General features: G+C 42.2%; 1 protein-coding gene across 1 annotated transcript in view; it reads left to right on the top strand.

Annotated features, from left to right (window-relative positions):
* The window catches only part of MUC19 (mucin 19, oligomeric), a 229750-nt gene that overhangs the window by 9884 nt on the left and 205541 nt on the right, over window positions 1–14325 (top strand). Inside the window, exons 5-6 of the mRNA XM_086929817.1 lie at window positions 2611–2667; window positions 7389–7623. Of these exons, the coding sequence (XP_086785943.1) occupies window positions 2611–2667; window positions 7389–7623 (292 nt within the window). The remainder of the gene's footprint in view (window positions 1–2610; window positions 2668–7388; window positions 7624–14325) is intronic.

Genomic DNA, 14325 nt, shown 5'->3' with positions numbered 1-14325 from the left:
CTTTTCCAGTACAGGATACTAAGGTATCAATCTCCTCAAGGCTACCTCAGAGAATTATATCAAATTTTGAACGACGAATGGATTCATATTGCCTGAAAGCTCCTGCCGGGAAAGAGCATGTCCTTGGCCTTGTTACTATGTTCAATTAGGCACACTATACCCAAAGTGAAACTATCAGTTAAAATACTACAAATTTACACTGCAGCAACAAATAAACATTTTTTTTAAAGTTTTTAATTGATTATGAAGCTTGGCCATTGACATTTTAACCTGGGTCCCATCTGCTGTAGCGCTACCTTTGTGTAGATTTCAGGCTGGGTCAGACTAGCAGTCCCTCTCCCAGCCTCTACGTGTGTGCACAAATACTGGAACAAATGTTACATGTAACTTGTTCAGAGACCTTTAGCCCAGCTATTCACAGAAACTGGCTTCTTTAAGAGTTAGGCACTGCCAGAGAGAAGAAAAAACCCAAAGGCTCAAAAGACTGGGGATTCTCATGGGCAGTACCTGCTTTTCTCCAGTACAACTTTCAGGAAGAAGTTATCTTTATACAGGTGCAGAATTCAAGAGGGATGCCTCTAAGCATGCAGAATTTAATTTAGTGTGACACTAACAGCAACAAAAATATCCATGACGGACCTTAGGAAAGAGCTGATGCAAAGGAAGAAGGAAAGGCCAACAGAAGGCTACAAGCAGAGTTAGGTGTTTCAGCAGGGAAACAGCCATTACAACGCGGCTGTTCCCCCGCATGCCATTACATCGCAAGTGTTACAACGCATGCAATGTACCAACCCGTAGCCATTACTATGCATTTTTTTTACATTGCATGCCCTTTTAAAACGCATGCAGTGTAAAAAATAAAATGGCAATTCACCTCGTTGTGAAGAAATCGAGGCTCTTCCGTTTCCTCACAATGACGTGCACCGCCCTCAGAGCTGACTTGAAGCAGGAACCAGGAGGAGAGAGGAACCACGAGTAGAGAGAGGTAAGTGGGATTGGGCCTGGGGTGGGGGATACTTTTTTAGGGTATAATCGGGTCGGTGGGGTGTGTGTAGTGCAGGGTAGTGTTTTAGGGACTAGGGTAGTGCCGGGGGGTTGTGCAGGGTAGTGTTTTAGTGTAGGGAGAGGACTGCGGGCCAGGGGAGAGTCATGTTGGGGGTAGTGTTTTAGGGTAGGGAGAGGAATGGGTGTTGGGGGAGGGTCGTGCAGGGATACTAAATTTGGGTTTAGTGTAGGACAGGGTAGTGTAACTTACCTTTCATACTTTTACCATGAGTATACCTATACCACACATGCCTTTGCGTTGTAATGGCATGCGTGGTAAAGGCATATTTGTGTTAAAAGTATGCAATGTAATGGTAGATTGTTGTAATTGTAGATAGGTAGTAATACCTGCGTTGTAATGGCACATGTGGTATTAGTACGCGTTGTAATGAGTCATATTAGTTTCAGAAAAAAGTGTAGTAGAGAAAAAAAATGTCAACACCTCATCTAACATGTAGAATGAATGTGGGCCTACACACAAATGTACACATCTGAGAAGTGGAGGTATGTTGAATTCTGCTTGAAACTATTTGAAAATTTTAATGGAGATGATCACACAATGTGGCCTTCTGGCACCTCATGGCTGAGGGGATTAGGAACTACAGCTAAGGACATATGGAGCAATGGTTTGATGTATTATATAGTACAAGGTGCTTGCAAGCAGGCATGCTGCTCACCGTGTTGACTACCATTTCCATTAGACAGCCACATCAATAAATTCATCCAAAACTTAATGAAAGAAAAGACACCTAGACCAGACAAAATACATGCACATCTCAAGTTGGGCCAACATCAGGCAACTCATCAGGGATAAATTCATTTTTGCATAGAAATCATACTTCTTTGAAACTGATTTCACAGTTCAGAATTTTCTCAAACCCTTAAGGTGGCTGGTGCAGATGAGATGTAGGAATCTCGTACTGTTAAGGTGGTCTATTTCCTCACAGGGAATGATTATGATGGAATGACGACCTGGTACAGGGCATACCAATGGTCTGGATTAACTAGATTCCAAGTTATGAAAACTCTAACAGGGTCAAGTAGACTTTCATATGGCCTCTGGCTGTTGGGTTTGTCAGCAGTTCTCTCATGGGGGCATATTACTCGCTTATTTTATCTGGGTTCCTGCACTTTAGCTTCCTGGCATGACTGTGACCTACTGATTCCCTCCGGTCACTTTTTCTTGTTTATGCACAATTGTATATATTTGCCTGACAGTAAGTGTGTTTATGCAGGCAGAAAGGCGACTTTTATTCCTTTTAATGGATCCAGCATGGAATAGTCTAATTTCTAATATGACCTAAGATCTAACAGCAAATATTGGTTTATGTTTGAAACTATAAAATAGAAACAATAACATTAAGTAAATAGTCATTTGTTTATGCTGTCAAAGTCAATTGACAACCTTCTGCAGAATCACCCATAATTTCACAGTGAACATGTTCCGTTTGGCTGGAGCTAATGGCAGTTCTCGTCCCACTTTTTATATATTCACCATTGTATGCAGTTTTTATATTTATGGAACCTGTAAACATCAACTGAACGTCATGCATCTCTATTCTGCAGCTCCAGAACCACCAGTGGCTCCCCCTGTATCAGTGGAACAAATGCCTCCATCAACAGGTAGGGGTGGTATGCATGAATTCAGAGTATACCACAACATAGCGCTTGTTTCGTTTCAATGTTGCAAACATGTACAAAAGTTTTTTTTTAAATTTGCGTTTGCGATCTGTTATGCATTGCATGATTCTGCTTATTTTATATGATGTTACAAAATTAATTGAGAAACATGTAGTCCAGATTGCAACGTGATGGGACAACTTTTCATTGGAACACTTTTCAGGAGTGCAAATATTCATTTGCAAGAAATACAATGCACTGAAAGCATTTTGCACTGGTCAGTTGGTGTAAATAAGGAAACATAAATTCCCCCCACTAGTGCACATTTTGATAGTTTACCATCCGCAATGATATACCCAAGAGTATAAAATGCAGTCCCGGAAAACAACAAACCTTTCTGTATTAATAATGATAGAGGAAATTTGGATGTGGCAACCTTGATCTTTGCCGGGAAATGAAATGTGAATACATTATTAGGTTTAAGGATTTGTGCCCATAAGTCTCGGTTTGCGCTATTACAGTATCTTCCTTTTTTCCTGCATTCTTATTGTTGCACATCACCCTCCTGGAGTTCATCAAGAGATCATTAGCAACCCAATTGATTGCCCAGGATGTGGTTTGTTGTCAACGACTGGTGCTGTGGTGGGCTTCACTCTCTATATATATGTGACCCTGTGGGTGCTAGAGATAGGAGTTTATGCAGGCTGTAGTTTTTCTGAGGCTCTTCCTGCTGGTTCAGGGCGCCATATTTGAGTCTTGGTATTTGTATAGCTTGACGTATTGCCCAGTGGGGAAAGGTAGATCATTTATTGAACTATTTTGCTGTCGTCAGCCCAAGTACCGGTGGATCGAGGAGCTGACAAATGACTCCCCCAATCCAGCTTTCGAATGAATTTAATGTTTCTAAGACTCTGTATGAGCTGTCACAGAGAGCACTTCTAATCTTGTCTTAGAAAATATCAGTGCAGCAGTTGAGTCATTTAGTGACACAATGAGGGTAGTATTGTCCACTTACGTTCCTTCCAAAGCACAAAAGCGACATTTCACTCATAGTGCGAATGCTTGGTTCAGAGACTCTGACAGGGATGTATGACGTTACCACGCATACCATTACCACGCATACCATTACAACGCGGTATTTACAACGCATACCGTTACAACGCATAGCGCTTTGAGGTGCTGGATAGTGGTAAGTATAATTTTATATTCCAACTCCAGTCCCCGTGGATACTAGGGAAGGTGTTGGATATAAAATTAAACTTATTCCCTATCCTAGAGCGCCCCCCAGCGCAATGCGTTGTAATGGTATGCGTGGTAATGCCTGCGTTCTAAGTGTAGTGCGTGGTAAAAAATGCGTGGTAAACGTTGTATACCCTCTGACAGCAGAGAAGCTACCAACCAGGTCTATAGAATGACAGTGACATTCAGCATTCAAGGAGGACGTTCTTGGATCTAATAAATCTCAATTAAAAGCAGATAATCAAGCAGCTGGACAAGCCAAAAAAGAAGTGTTGGGTATGGTTATCGCAGAGGCATAACATTAGCCTAGAAAGCTTTTTTCAAATGGACAGTTCCTCACTGTGTAGACCACAGGACTCAGTCTTCTCAGGCTTGGTGTGGCAACTTGGTTTCCATTTTCCATTCTAAATTTCAGGGGATTTATTATGATGAAATCCCATCTCAGATTTGAGTGGAACCTTATTCATGTTTGCTCCCTCAAGAAAGGTCTGCCTGTAGCTGGTCGTTCTATACTGTTCCCGCCAGAGGGGAAAAGTGGAGACATTTATGTTGAACATTAAATCGGGCTGACCCTTGCTCAGGCTGTATCCAGAACCTCCTCACTTCGTGCATCACAAATACAGTGATCCCCCATACATTTTACAATGTTGCGAGAGTAATCTCCAATCAGGTCCAGCTGTAGCGCGGGTGGCACCCGGTGAGACAATCTTTGTTGGTGCCTCCAATGAGCTCCTTTTCCATCGACTTTTCAAACAGCCACCCTCCAACAGTGCCCCTCTTCTCGCCATAGCACCAATCTCTTGCTTATATTTCATTTCTTTTAAGAGCTCTACTCATACCAACATAGGGTGTCAGAGCACTTCACACGCCCATAATACCAGTTCAATGAATCACAAACGTGTATAAATCTATGTTAAGGAAATGTTAAACAAATGAATGAGGACTACAAGTAGTAATTCTCACATTTCATCCATAATGGTAGCAATTATGTTTTGAGAGTACTTGGTCTAGAGAAGCATAAAGTCACGATTTAAAAAGTAATAAAGTGGTTGGGTTGGCTTTACTAATAAGAATTTACTTCCACCCAAACAAACGTTTTTTAGCACACCATATATATAATGAAAGACATGGTGAAAAAACATAAGGTTCTAAACCTATGCTTTGCAATTTGTATGCAGCTCTTTGATGCCAGGCCATAGCTCACTGTACTATATTAGGATTGTAACTTATGAACTGGAAGTAACAAAAGTATCCCTGTGACAAAAAAAGTAACCCACTGAGTTACATAAAATATATTTCTGCGATCTGCATGTTATTCATGCTTTGAAGCAGGCTCATTAACCCTCTGTGCTACTTTACAATGAATCGAAACCGCCAGTAGACAAAACTCAGCTATCGCCAGCATTTACATTAATTACCAAAGTAATCTTGACATATATATTATTGCCTGAACATTGCTGGGCGCACAAGGAACTCGGCAGCAGCTGCTTTAAAGCAGGGTCGGATTTAGGGCTGGCGGTGCCCGGTGTAATAATGTTTTTTGGCTCCCCCCTATGACCTGCTCCTCGGATTCCCTCACTACTAACTGGCAAAAGTGCCCCTCATCTCTCCATAGCATCTCTTACATACATTTCATTTGTTTGTGAGAGGCTGGCTTTACTAATCCCCTCAGCTATCCACATAACATATACAGACCTGTTCTTTGTAGCAAGCATATTAACCCTCTGTGCTACTTTATGGCGAGTCAAAACTGCCACCAGACAATATTTCATCTCACTCTCTAGCAGGAACTTTAATCACAAGAGTCATCTTGACATTTTTATTGCTGCCTGAAAGCTGGACGCACAAGGAACTCTGCAGCAGGCGCTTTTAAATTGCAAGTTATTGCTAAACACAGCGGTCCTCCTTGAAGGCAGTGCCTCCCTCCTGTTCACTGCCCAGTGTGGCCACACCAGTCGCATTGCCCTAAAGCCGGCCCTGCTTTTAAGCCTTCAAGAGATTTCAAAATACAGTGCCCCCGAGCTAGGCAATCAGTGTACAGTAGCGGTTCCTCGAGGGAGTGCTGCGAGGCGGTGGGGCCGGAGATGGGCCGGGTGGGGGGGTAAACTCTGGCATACGGCCGAACGGAGGTAATTAAAGAAATAAAAAAACGAATTACATTGCACAAGCAGCAACGCCAAATGGCGATGCAGCGTGTGCAATGTAATTCGTTTTACCTATTTATTTCTTTACTTACCTCCGTTCGGCCATATGCCAGAGTTTACTACCCCCCCCGCCCCAATGCCCAATAGCACTCCCTTGAGGCGCTGCTACTGCCAGTGCGTGTCACCACTCACACAGCCCTAAAGATAGCACTCCAGCAGTTTCAAGACGGGTGGTATCACTGCTGCTGAGAAAAATCTACTTGTGTGTTAAATGATCAGCCAAGCATCTTCGCCTGGTGTGAGGACAGACTGAAAACATTTGTTCACACTCATAGATGATCAAGGATTCTGAGGCTGAGACGCTATCCGACCCTGAATCAAAATCACTCTAGGAACAGTTTTCAGAGTAATTGCCCTTAATTGCAGTAGCAGCTCCTCGAGGGAGTGCTGCGGGGCTGTGAGGCAGGGTGGGGTACTGACCCGTAGACTGCAGCTGGTGCAGAACGCTGCAGCAAGACTTCTATGCTGAGTTCCCAGAATTTCACCCATCTCCGTCTATCTCCGTGACTTACATTGGCTCAGGGTGGAAAATCGCATAAAATTCAAAGCCCTGAGCTACATGTTTAAGACCAAATGGGGATCAGCACCACAATACCTGCATTCTCTGGCTTGCCCATATGTCCCTAGCCACCTTCTCCGTTCCGCTTCTCTTAGAATATTCATGGTGCCCAGATTTAAACTTGCTAGGATGGGTGGTCGATCCTTTTCTTATCTTGGTCCAATCCTTTGGAATGCTCTCATTCTCGCTATCCGTAAAGAAACCAGTTATCCCTGTTTTCGCAGATCTTTGAAGACCTGGGGCCTCATTTATGAAAGCCTTGCGCCACCAGTGCGTCACTTTCTCCCATGTTAAAAGTGACGCACCGGCGGCGCAAGTCCTTCATAAATAAGGCCCCTGTTTTTTTAATTAGTAACTCCTTCTTATTTTCTCTGTTCTGCTTCCAGTTCCGTCCAGGCGCCAGGAAACCCTTTTTGGGTAGCTGTTGTGCCTTATAAATTCATAAATAAATAAATTAAATATATTAAATTAAAAAAAACAAGCGTAAGGTGTGGAATCATGGGCACAGCTGTTGTCAGGCGGCATATAACTGACAGCTTCTGCTTATAATAATAACAATAATAATCATCCCCGACATATCTGCCTGTGCTCTGTTCTGTATGCATATCAACAGATGTACTTATGCATTTCTCAGCATGGTTATAACTGGGCTGCATGTCAAGCACGTGCGGAAATCAGCATCTTTGCATTAAAAATGTATCTTTTTTTCCGCTGTTTTCCAGGCGAATGTGGTACATGGGGTACAGGAACATACCGCTCCTTGAACAACGTTATGTTCCACTGTCCATCAGCAAGTCTGATATCCTACTGCCGCGACTGCACTGATCCTAACGGGAATGGCGATTTCAACATAGAATGCAAGAGAGATGATTCAGGAGCTTTCGAAAAAGTGATGGTATTGCTGGATGGGAAAGAATTTATTAAGACCAAGACGTCCATGACAGTGGAAGGCACAGCGTAAGTTATACATCCGATTGTAGCTGATGCATTTCTATGCGCTTAAAAATGTTGCTTTGGTACAGCCCTAGAGTCTCTTATAATACTTGATTGGTTCAAACAAGTTGTGCTTTCCACTGTGAAACAAGCACAGTGTATATGTATGAGGATTCTTGCATACTATATTTGAAATTGCAACATGCATTTGGTTGGAGAAAGGGTTCCTGCATGGCTCACGAAGGTTTGGGACCCATGCCTTGAGTTCATTTGAGCTAACTGCAGCTTTTGGCCCTGCAGCTTGGAACACATGACCATCATGCAAGTGCACTGGATGCATTTGTAAGAAACATTGAGACCCGGAGTGGGCTTCTATCATCTTGAGGGGCTCTATTGGCCCCCTTAATACATATGCTCTGTTCATGCCATCAGCTCTCTGGGCAGTAGAGGAATGGCAGTGGTGCAGAGACAGGGCTAGGTGAGCATTTGTACCTGTCCATGCCACAGATAGTTGACTACTGGCTTCTCTCACCTTTTTAAATTGGCCTGCCATTCCCTTGCTTCTGGGTCCTTCACCCATTCATGTGGGACATGGATGTCACATATCTGTACCTTTATGCATGTGTAGAGGATGTGTGTTTGGCACGTGTGTGACACAGGTGGCCACAGCTACATTGGAAAACATTTTGAATTATTTGCATCCTAAATAGGGCTTTGGAGAAAGTCAAGACAGTAGATGTGAACTGCAATACTCCCTCCACAGGTCAGGGGATATATAATGCCGTTACTAGTCCATTATTCACTGAAATGGCTGCCCCCACAGGTTAGCAGGTAAAGTGAGACAGCATTCCTTTCTTTTGTACCCTAGGGTTGGGTTAGCACTGATAGGAGAGTTACAGCTTCATCCCACCTTCGTGCTAGCATCTTGTAACAAAGACCTTGGCTGGAGTAGTCGGAGTGGAATAAGAAAAAGGAGCAGAACTACCCAGAACCAGTCTCATAGCAGACATTTGGAATACACAGCTTTCTGCAACTTTATTATAAAAAAATAGGACTTCAGGCTAGTTTTTTAAAATGTCTCTAGCAGAAACCAGGTTCTCTACACCGGTGTCAACAATAAACTCTCTGAGACCCAGAATTAGGGTATCCACCACCAGCTCCTCTTGCAAGGATCAAAACCTGAATTCTGGGCATTTTTTACCAAAACTGCCTGAAGAAGCTGCTGAGAACGTGCTTTGAGGGAGAGAGCTGAGTAGCTGCTCAAGAGGAATATTGAAAGTGCTCTTTCATGAGGGAGATGCTCTTCAGAAGAGGGGTGGAATTAGTCACACCGCACAGCTCGAGCTGCTCATGCTATGATTTAGTGCCGGGATCACATTCCACACTGAAAAGGTTGCACGAACGGCACCATGCAGAGGGCCAGAGGGCCCAACTCAATTCAATTTGAGGATTCTATTGAGTGCGTGGCTACCCTGAATAGGCATCCCAGCGCTGAGGTCAGTTAGCTTGGATACTGAGTGTTTGGGTAAACAGATGAGTTTGAAGTTGTTTTCTGAAGCTCAATAGGTTGTCGTTTTGTCTGAGACTAAGTGATAATGTATTCTAGAGTGTAGAGGCAAGATGGACAAACAAACAGCCCCTGCATGGGGCTCTTCTGTGGGGACAGAAGATATGCACTACAAACATCCTTATTAGGCTTTCTTAGGAGAGACAGTACTTTTTTGGACAATTGTAATTTTGTTTACATTTATACTTTTATGACTGTGTGCCAGACAGTTGCCTAAAGGAAAATATACACTTAGTACAATTGGCTTAAATTGGTTATATGCAATGGTAATGATAATCGCTAGATGCCTGATTGATTATTATTGATTGCTTGATTATTCTATCACAATGAATTCAGTAGGTCCGACATACTGACATCATAAAGCATATGTTAAAGTCAATAGGCATTTGAGGGTACATTGTTATCACTTTACAGATATTTTGTTGCATGGAATCTCACAGGTTACCATGGTAGACAATCATTCTGGTGCTGGTTACTCCTTCTGACAAATTGTAGATATAGAATATTTGTCCTGTCAGAATCCTTTTTAGTCCTCTTAGGAGAAAGAGTGTTTTGCTTTTCTTATGGTAATTTGGTAAACAATATCATTTTTTGACTGTATGTCTGATGAATGCTGTGTGGGAAAGCATATGCTCAGTACAGGAGGGCTCAATTGGTTATGGTGATCAGCCAATGATAACAGCCTCAACCCTGATTGGTTCACTTAGAAAAATATTCTGTTAACATAAGTCTGATTTATGTATTATGAATAGTTAAGATACACACATATGTTTTGACATATTGGTTCAGAAAAGCATATGTTAATATCACCAGGCATATGGGTGGATTCCTATTCCTCTGTGTTAAAGCAATACGATAGGTAGTTTGTTGGGCTACTTTTCTAGGGATGCTTTTGGTGTTGGTTGCCGCCTCTGACAACCCCTAGGAGGAGAAGATTTTAACTGTAATAATTCTTGCTAGAATCTCCTGTTGTACGGCATTTTAGGATCCAAGCGAAATTTCCCAATTCATGCCCTTATATAGGTACAAATCACATAGCCCTAATATAGGCATAGAAATCATACCCATAGTTAGACATAACCCATGCAGTCCAAATACAGTCATGGCTACTTCCACCCGTACCAGAAAGCCACAAGGATTTCTTGGAAAATCGGCTTAAGTAGTCAGGAACATCCCCTTGCTTGAATATTGATTTGTCCAAGAACTCAAGGAGTTTTCAAAGAACTACCATTCCCTTGGGGTTCTTTGATGACGTTATTATGCCCGACTTAACGTCAAACTAGGCACCTTCAAGGTATAAATATGCCTTCACTTGCTCTAGCAAGACACAGTGGTTCGGAGCTATCTACTTGCCTGACGCAGCTCGCTACAGCAAGTGCCGAAGGAAGTCAACCCTCCAGCTGACGCACTTATCGAGAAGCTGTCCTTTCTTTCGCTGAGAATCCAGCTCCAGTGTTTCCAAGCTCCCCTCGCAGGGTGTTCAGAAATCGAGTCCCAAGACAGATATACCAGACCTCCTTCATTCTACACTAAGGTATGGAGCTGATTAGACCCTAAGAGAAATCTTGGCTAGATTCTTGGCAAAGAAACTAAACGTATGCTACACCACACTTACATCTTCCCTCGTACTAGACTTAGGTTAGGTACATCAGGGTAGGTGTATTTTAAAAGCACCAGTTGAGTACTTTTAGCCTTTGTTATTTATGTATGTATTTATATATGGTTTAAAAACCATACAATGCTTTTACAGTATTATTTTATAATACTCTTCACGCTGTACTCATTATACTTTACAGCCTGTATTACGATTGTAGCAGTTCACTTTCCTTGCATGAGAAACAATACTGTTCAATAAATCCTTTTATTGAAAACGCCCATCTCTCTATTTCTCTGCACCTCCGATGAAACAAAGCATGCACGATTGACTGAGTAAAATATTTATCTATTGTTTCCACGACTCTGAAGATACGTTTATTCTTGGGGAAACAAAGTTGTCATGTTTATGCGGTTGTCAGAAACTAATCCCTTCTTGTGAATTTTAGAAAGTTTCTAGTGACCAATGAGCTAGCTGGCACTCACAATTAGTTTTAATATATTCGATAGAGACCTAGTCGACATAAGTCCTACGCCAAATCTATAGGATATATTATTCCAAAGCGCAGAGCCTATTAGGAATATAGGAACTACACTACACTCCTTTTGAATGTCTTCCAGAATCTCGAATTAAAAAGAAATCAGATAATAACACATATATCCATATACATATATATGTACACATATAGAGACATAGAGGGCCTTTGGGTCGACCCTGTTCTGCCATTGGTCTGTCTGGGTGTCACTTATACTCTGCTTCCATCTATAACAGTTAATTGCATGGGATAATGGTTCACTCTGTATCCATCATTGGCTCTTTTGCCCTGTGAGTAGTGGCATTTCTGATCATGTCTTCACATTTACCTAAATATGAATGTGCTTCAATATCAGGGCTGGTTTTCCAGTCCTTTAGTTTTCTCCTTTTATAGTTTCCATTTCATTTATTTTCTTCTCCTCTTTTTATTTTAATGTTTTTAAGACAACATTACAGCTCTTCATGCAGTGTGAACGGGTTGCTTGCCACTCATTTCATTCTCCGTGCTCCTCAGTCCACACGCCCACTTTCTCTAAATGAGGAGATCATTATTGAATGCTTTTGTCCATAGTGTGTCATTGCTTTACCATTTAAAGATGGGTAACACATTGGTTCTAAAGGTAGTGGCCATTTTTGAACTTTAAAACAGCAGTAGACTATTTACAATACCTGTGGAAGATGGAGACCTACTACCTTGGTTAGTTTTGTTATTGCAAAGATTTTCCAGCCCTATTTAGAAGGCAGAATGTTTTCCACTTGTATTCTTAAAATCTATTTTGCATATGTTGTTAAGTTTGTGTGTGTTTTATTGTGGTGGTGTCAGAGAGTGACTATGAGAAGCTAGACCTGTTTTCATTGCCAGTGCTTGTTTATTATTTTTGTAGGACAATGGCTGAGTCCCCAAGTCCAAAAATGGCTGCTTTCACATCTTTGTAATGTGGTGACAATCAATCATATCTTATCTTTTGTTCTCTTGGACCCGTGAATGCTCCCCATCGCTATAGGTACATATATTTCAAACCTCAATTTCTCAAAAAACTGCTGAACAGATTTAGACAAAAATCTCAAAAAGCATGTTTTCAGAACCAAAATCTAGCTTTCTGCAAAATGTGGTGTAATTCCATTCAGCTGTTCAATTATCCTATGGAAGATAGCATATGGAAAACATGTTTTGACCCCCCCTGTCTCCCAGTTTTGGCCCCACTTGATGATCATTCCAAAACTTTCCAAGAAGGAGCTGAGGTGGAAGAACCTTTTATTTTTTGCAAAGTTTTGTAAGTAGTAAATTTTCATCCGTAGGTTGATGTCTGTGTACGGGTACAGATGTACTACTTTTTGGTATTTACCAATATTCCTTTAAAGATGCACTAGGCAAGGGTTCCATGTGTACTGCTAAGAATGTCAGGAGACACTTGCCACGGGGTCCTTTTGCCCCTTTGTGTAGTTCTCCATAGTGAAGAAGTGTGCACAGGAGAAACGGTGACCAATGTACAAACGCACATTTTTCTTTCTTAGAGAAACTTGAGATGATAGATTTCCCTTCCCATCTTGGAAGGGGACTTACTTCAACTGTTGACTGGAGCAAATCTGTTAGCATTTCCAGAGTGGGAAGGATCACCTTGGAGTTTAGGAATGTCCACAAATGTACATGTTTGGGGTTGTTCGCAATGTTCTAAGGCAAACTGTGTCATGGATGGCCCATTTTGAACCCCTTCAGTGGGATTCATGAGTACAGATTAACCTGCACTCATGACAGAGAGGTCTGCACTCATAAATGTATCTTTGCAACTTGGTCTACAAACTCTAAACTACTAAGCAATTACATCAATAAAAATCACCTGCTCTCTAAATGCCAATGAAGTTACAGAGACAGCCATCATGGTGATGCTTGATGACAAACTTAGTATCTTACAAACAACACCCTATGTCTAGAGTTGCTCCTTGATCAGCTTTTGACACTTTCGACAACCATATGCTTATTAACATGGTAGAATAAAGAACTGCCTTTTGTACAGCTTTGTTCACCATAAGTTGGCAGGGTATGCTCAGACGTGAGTCCCTTGCTCACTTTGCCACTGGGTTCAAGCAAGCCTGGCAGAAGACGGCTGGAATGCCAGAAAAAGGTCCTAAGAAGCTTGTTTCTGGTCCAGGGAAGGCATGGCTTGGCAGTTCGGGCTGGACTGTTCCCATGAGGCACAGGGTCAGACATATTTGCATATGGCCATGTCTGAACTGGGGTGGCAGAGTGGGCTAAAGAACGGTGATGGATTAAACCCAGATCTGTTGACTGGGTGTGAGTGTGTGATTGGTTCAGGTGCCCTGTCCATCACCACCCCCTTTTGTACCGTTTTGTTCGCCATAAGTTGGCAGGGTAAGCTCGGATGTGAGTTCCTTGCTCACTTTACTACTGGATTCAAGCAAGCCTGGCTGAAGACGGCTGAAATGCCAGAAACCGGTCCTAGGAAGCTTGTTTCCGGTCCAGGGAAGGCGTGGCTTGGCAGTTGGGGCTGGACTGTTCCCATGAGGCACAGGGTCAGACTTATTTGCATATGGCCATGTCTGAACTGGGGTGGCAGAGTGGGCTAAAGAACGGTGATGGATTAAACCCAGATCTGTTGACTGGGTGTGAGTGTTTGATTGGTTTGGATGCTCCGTCCATCACAACCCCCTTTTGTACCATATAAAGAATGGGCTTCTGTGATTTTTATCTTTTCCCTGTCACATTTGGATCAACTTGAGAAGATTGTAAAACATATCTTGAGTAGCTCACCAATATAATGTAGTGTCCTGAAATGCATTATCTTGCATACAACATTGTTCGACCTTCACCTAAACCCCTCAGTGATTCACTGGTGTATGTCAGAGTCCGTTTACATCACTATGCTGATGGCAAGCAACTCAAATGAAGGTCTTCTTTAAAGACAGCTTTACTCTCAGAAGATATGTCAACAAATGCCAACATCGATGTCTAAGTACTCTTGCACGTTAAACCTATAAAATGGAGTTCATCCTCAAATCTTCCAAATTAAAA

Source organism: Lissotriton vulgaris, chromosome 1_1, assembly GCF_964263255.1.
Source record: "Lissotriton vulgaris chromosome 1_1, aLisVul1.2, whole genome shotgun sequence".
In the NCBI taxonomy this organism is placed as follows: domain Eukaryota; kingdom Metazoa; phylum Chordata; class Amphibia; order Caudata; family Salamandridae; genus Lissotriton; species Lissotriton vulgaris.
The sequence above is the reverse complement of the archived record's forward strand: the minus strand, read 5'-3'. Positions and strand labels throughout refer to the sequence as shown.